Source organism: Mesitornis unicolor, unplaced genomic scaffold (assembly GCF_000695765.1).
Source record: "Mesitornis unicolor isolate BGI_N332 unplaced genomic scaffold, ASM69576v1 scaffold9903, whole genome shotgun sequence".
In the NCBI taxonomy this organism is placed as follows: Eukaryota; Metazoa; Chordata; class Aves; order Mesitornithiformes; family Mesitornithidae; genus Mesitornis; species Mesitornis unicolor.
Genome location: NW_010176675.1, coordinates 37,914 through 43,913, shown reverse-complemented (window position 1 = coordinate 43,913; position 6,000 = coordinate 37,914). Strand labels below are relative to the sequence as shown.

Genomic DNA, 6,000 nt, shown 5'->3' with positions numbered 1-6,000 from the left:
GAAAGGGGAGGAGGGGTGGATTGAATAGCGGAGGAAGCCTGTTGGATGCAGGGAGAAGAATTCCCACTGACTACGGCATGGCCAGCATTTCCCCCCAGCGTGGATTTCCAGGGCCAATGCACCAACTATACCCAGGGTTAATTTTGCGATGAAGCAATCACGTTACAACTGACACCTGTATTTCCTAAGTTACATCCTAAAGAGCTGCTCTGCAAGAACATCTCCCAAACTAGTTTCTTGTGAAAGAAGACTTTAAGAATTTTAGATTGCTTACTAGCCAGATTTCTCTGCTTTGGAATAAAATAAGGACTTTATTAGAAGTCATATCCAGTTTTCAGCTTCTGTGAATGGGAATGTGGCCCCTTTTCCAAAAATGAAATTATCTGAAGCCAAAGCTGTTTCCAGGATATGAAGATCCATGATATGGACAGATTTTTTGGTTCTGGCAGTTTAGGATTTCTGTGAGCTAGATGAAATAATGTCAGAGAATTTCAGTATCTGACAGGATTTTAGTTTAATTCATTGAATCTTTTCTTCCCAACAGCTCAACATTCTCTCAACATTTGGAGGCTCTTTCTTTTCCTTTTGTCGATAAAGATGAGAAAAAAGTGGATATTGGAGGATTTTCACTTTGTCTTTTTTGGTGTGCTCTGTCTCCTATTCATAGATGGAAGTAAACTAGAACAAGTCAAACGTAAGTAGATTTCAAACAAAGCTGTGCCATTCACCCAAATTTGACATTTTCCTTCTATTTGACAGATGTGGTTCAGAAAAGAGCTTCAAACAAGAATGTCCTAAACTGTGTTCAAAACCTTTAACATGCTTCCTCCTTCTAATCCCACATTTAGGAGAACCAGGTCACACCCACGTTTGGGGCACATTTTCCTGAAGCTGTACAGGTTTCATTGCATCATAACGAACATAACACATCCATTTGAGAATCTGTTTTATTTCAAATATCCTGAATCAAGAGAGCGCTTAATTCCATTTTAGTGACCTCTGTAAACATCTGACAGATTATCTGGATTTTGTCCCACACATAAGACTATTGTGCTGAAGTTTTCAGCTAGTGTAAAGCTCGTCCAAGACTGTTTGGTGCGTTCCAAAAACAACCTCATATGAACTGGATTAGAGACATCCTGCGAGAAAATTAAGAGTTTAAGCACTGTCAAAAAGTTGATGAGAAGAATTGAAAAGAATACAAACAAAACAAAGGGAATATTTATACAAAGCCTGTCGTCCGTGGGAGATGTTAACACATTTCAGAGAGCATGGCAAGGAGGAATAACCACCCAAATAAGTCTAGGAGTTAGTGACTGCTACAGTCTTGTTACAGCTCTCTGGAATGCTCTCCCCACCTGCACCGGCTGTGTTTTTGCCTTCTTCTTACAAAAGATACTGTTTGCCCTTGAGAAGTAGTTAAAATTTTCAGCCTCAGTATCAGCAGTTTTGGCTTCTAAGAAGTAGATGCAAAGAAAAAAGAAGGGAAAAAAAAAGACTGAGTTCCAGAAAGGCCACCTTCTCTGCTGAACTTACTGACAAGAAACCAATGTGCAGGTATTGCTGTTCAAAGAAAGCAGAGGGTGAGAAATTACCAAACCATAATATGACAGGGACAGTCAGGGCTGCAATGTCTGAGAGGTAGAGGGATATCTGCAAAACTGCACCTGCAAGATTAGAAGCGCTCAATGGACAGAAAGAACTTAAAATATTTTGAATGCTGATGCATATGTAAGTCAGCACAAATTGTTCTGCAATACTAGGACAGACTTCTTTTTTTATTAGGTCGTTAAAATACGGAGATACTGAACATACCGTGTAAATACAGTGCATTTATTTGTCCTTTGCGGTCCCCTTGTTCAAAATCTCTCTGCTGTACAACCTGGGGTTTTCCTGATTCCAACCAATTACTTTGGTTTTGCAGTGAAACGGTTTTGTTTCCTGTAAATGTGTCTGAGCAATCAAGGACTTTGATTTTGTTACCTAAACAGGATCTTAGTCTGTGTTTTTGCAGTTGAAAGGATAAACCCACCCCATAGGAAAGCCATTTTGTCAGCTATTTCAGGAGCTGCAATTTTGGAAAGATGGGAAGCTATGTCATAAACATAGTTTACAGAAGACACTGCAGCCTTAAAACCACTTTGTAAGTATGGAATGGGAATATTCATTCATAGCTCTTTCAATTCTTTACTGTTTTACAGATTCAGATACGTATTGTGTGTTTCAAGACAAGAAGTATCGTGTAGGAGAAAGATGGCATCCTTACCTAGAGCCCTACGGCCTTGTTTACTGCGTTAACTGTCTCTGCTCGGAGGTAGGACTGCCGAGTTATCAATCCTACAGCTACTTCTACTTGCTTAATTGTCTGAATCCTTTCTTTTGTATCTACAATTTGACAAAGCCCAAACCTGTTTTCACCAGTGGGTCCTGATCATGCTGCAGGAAATAGAGGCACGTGATCCTAGCAAAGGGAAAACATTAATAGAGAAAGTCAATACTAGCAAAAAATACTTGCATGGGGTAGACGAACAGCTCTTTAACTAGCCAGAAGCTTTGTCAATGCTGAGCATTACATCTTGAATAACTGGACCCCACTACCTAAATATAATCCTTGCAGTTTCACCAACATGGAGGATTATGCTGAATCGGAATTTGGCAGTGTTTTGATCTATGTACAATGCCCACATCTTCAGAGGCATTTCCACGGTCAAAGCATCTGCTGTCCTAAAGTGCTGAAGGAACAGGATTGGATATCAACATTTGTAAAAATCTGTGAAAGAAGAATGAGATGATGATAAATGAGAAAAGGCTATGGGGAGCAGAGAGAGTTGAGTAGAATGCAAAAGGACAGGTCCTTGGTTACTGATATGAAGACAAATCAGTCATAGATCCCCTAAATATCTCATATACAGCTGGGAAGGGCAGGAAAATGAAGGCAGACCATGTCTCTTGGAGTACTTTAAAATGGCTAAACAATAAGGGGCCTTAATCACTAACACATGAGGCATTCCAGATGCTAAGTTTTGTCTGCTGTATTTAATGCAGAATAAAGTTTTCTTGGCTATTTCCCCCCTGCAAGTGTAAAATATTGGGCCCCCATGCAGCATTTGCTTTGAGGGATCCGCTACTACAATTTAGTGCAGAGATGCACAACCAGTAGTCCCACAAACTTGGCTGCATCTCAGATCTGGGCAGCAGAATGCACCTGTAAGAGCAAAAGCAAAGTAGTAGGAAGAAAAGTCCCTGATGATAGTAAAAAAGAGTTTCCACTCACTTTTCCTGATCTATATGCGAAGTTGAAAACTCCCTCAGAGTCCAACAGTCATTAAATTACTGGAAGGCTGTGTCTTGGGGATGAAATCTGCTGGAAATGCTAGGGATCTGGATACAAACCATCGCTCAGTGATTTTTAGGAAGATGTTAGACACTCTGGAGGGATGGGAAAGTGCACGGTATGCACCTTTAGAGAACAGCACTACTGTGATACCTGTGCACTGTGAGGCTCCAACAACTGGAGTATATTTTATTCCTTTCCTTTGCACATGAGCATGGAAGACCCAAGTGACAGCTCAGAGCAACAATATTAGGAAGGGAACTGCTTGTGGGAATTATCAGTACATGCAGCTCAGAAGTGGTTCTGGACTCTACTTCCTTGTGTTTACTCTGTTTTACCATTAGGGTGCACAACTTGGGATCATTTCAGCAGTGAGGATGCTGAGGGATCTCTGGGATGTGGCTCTTGCTGCCTGGAAGGAAAACTCCAGACAACAACTGCAGCATCCAGCCATTCGTTTGAGCTTTGTCCTGGCCAAAAGAAATGCTCCAGACCTTAAACCAAATATTACAGCACAAAGAATGAAACTCAAAGATGAAAATGTGCCACAGACAGCAAATAAGAAAGACCCAAGTGTAACCCATCTATGATTCCCTGGCAGTAAATCTGCCCATCCATCCCCCCCAACACACTTTTCTGATGTTAAAGGAAAAGGCGAGACAAATTAACTAACTAAACAGAGGCCAAATTATTCAGCCTGGGATTTTTTTTTAAAAGCCTTCCTGGTTTTGTGTGTATGTAGTATTGTGTTTTTACAAGTTATAATTTACATATTTAAGCCAGAATAAAACTAAACATAATTCAGTGTTCTCACCCCATTTCCCCTTTCTTTTACAATCCCACCTCCCTGCAGTACACAGTGGTGACTGTTGACTGTTACTGTCAGGTAAATCGGAGCACTCACAATTTGTCAGATCATTATTTTGCTCTCTAAAACACTGCAGCTTTTTGCTCGTGCTCATAGTTGGACCTGCAGACTTCAGGGGCTAAAATGAATGCCCTCCACGCTTAGTGCCGATAGCAGATTTTGGGATACTCTTTGGGTATCTGATGCAGAAAAGGTAACCATGGCCCTGACTCATAGAGGCCTATGGGAGCTTAAGTCCTGCTCTAGGCAGTAGGGTCCCAAATATTCTTCTCCTACTGGGCAAGGAGCTCTGCAGAGCAGTGATAGTCCCTATCCTGCAAAGAGCTGACAACCTCAAATTTGCTCCTCCTCTATAAAACCAGTATATTTAATTTCAATCATCATTGGAAACAGATGGTGATATCATTTTTAGTGTCTCATTCCAACACAGATGCACAAATGTATTTTGTGGGTAGTAATGATCTAACAGCATGATTCCAGCCTGTGGTCTGCAGATATTTTGGAGTCAATGGATTATTTGGAAAGCAATGGCTAGAAAAGCCTATGCATATGCTATCTAAGGAAGTCTGCACTTCCCCTGGAAACATTTCAGTGCTCCAGAAGGCATATGAAAATGAAGTGAGTTTATTCCTTACACCGCCTAAAACGACAGTCATAGCATAGTATCAGTGTTCATACTAAAAGGTCTTTCTTGCTATAAACATGAGCAACTCTGAGCTAAATTAGGAGGATGAATTATAGATGGGAAAAGGGAATTTGAAATGGATAGTCTTTTCTGATTGCAGACACTGGAGAATGAAAATTCCCTGTGTTTTAATTATAAATCAAACTTCAGATGTGGTCAAATAGAATATTATGTTAATGACATGAATAATGAACACTATTCCCAAGACTTACTCGTATTTCTTAGAAAAATGGCTACTTACCAACTCGTGTTTTTTGTCTACTGGGGAACCCGTCAAATGAAAACAAAAGACTCTCTGCAGTTTTCAGGAACAATTACAGACACTATTGTCTCTTGCGGTCTTGAACTAACCCTCAGTAAAGGATATCTCAGAGACCTACCATTCATTATTTGTGTCTCAGTTTTGGAAATGCAATTCCTACATATAATCTCCTCAAAAGAAAAACACAGAGGAAGGTTGTTGCAATCCATTTTTAGGCACTTCCTGTGATTTTAAGGTTTGTATGGATTTCTGCTACATTCTGACCCCCAGCATAAATTCAGAGGCAGTGAAAGCAGTCTGGGCTTACCCTGGTGTGAGTCAAATCAGAATGTTGTAAAAAGGAATTAGATTTTAAAACATCTAGATACAGAACAGAGAACATGGAAATTGGTAAGACAGCCCATTTCATTAAAGTATTGTATTATGTTCCCCCTGCAGAACGGAAATGTACTGTGCAGCAGAATAAGATGCCCAAGTCTACACTGTGCTTCCCCTGTGCATGTACCACAGCTGTGCTGCCCACGATGCCCAGGTAATTCCTATTAACGACACACAGTCCTTTCTGAAATACTTATTTAATGTGCTGAGTAACAGCAAGATTAAATGTCTGTGCTAGAAAACGTCTGTGGAGTAAAGATCCTTCTATATCCATCTGGGTCATGAGAGGCTTGTCCTACAGTAAGTTACAGTATTTCCTATACTGGTTTCTTTTTAGGAAATCAGCAGTATGTATTTGGGAAGGGATCAGGTAAGCTCCCAAGTCCAGTCCCCTACAACGCAGGCAGAAGGTCCATGGACACTTCACTCCCCACTCCTTTCCTTATCTCTAAACCCCAGCACAATAAAACCCT

At 40.6% G+C, this 6,000-nt stretch overlaps 1 protein-coding gene across 3 annotated transcripts in view; it reads left to right on the top strand.

The window, feature by feature from the left end:
• Nucleotides 1-597: 597 nt before the first annotated feature.
• The window catches only part of CHRDL1 (chordin-like 1), a 30,423-nt gene continuing 25,020 nt past the window's right edge, over nt 598-6,000 (top strand). For all 3 annotated transcript variants that reach the window (XM_010181802.1, XM_010181800.1, XM_010181799.1), the window contains exons 1-3: nt 598-694; nt 2,202-2,314; nt 5,588-5,681. In XM_010181802.1, coding sequence (XP_010180104.1) covers nt 598-694; nt 2,202-2,314; nt 5,588-5,681 — 304 coding nt within the window. The remainder of the gene's footprint in view (nt 695-2,201; nt 2,315-5,587; nt 5,682-6,000) is intronic.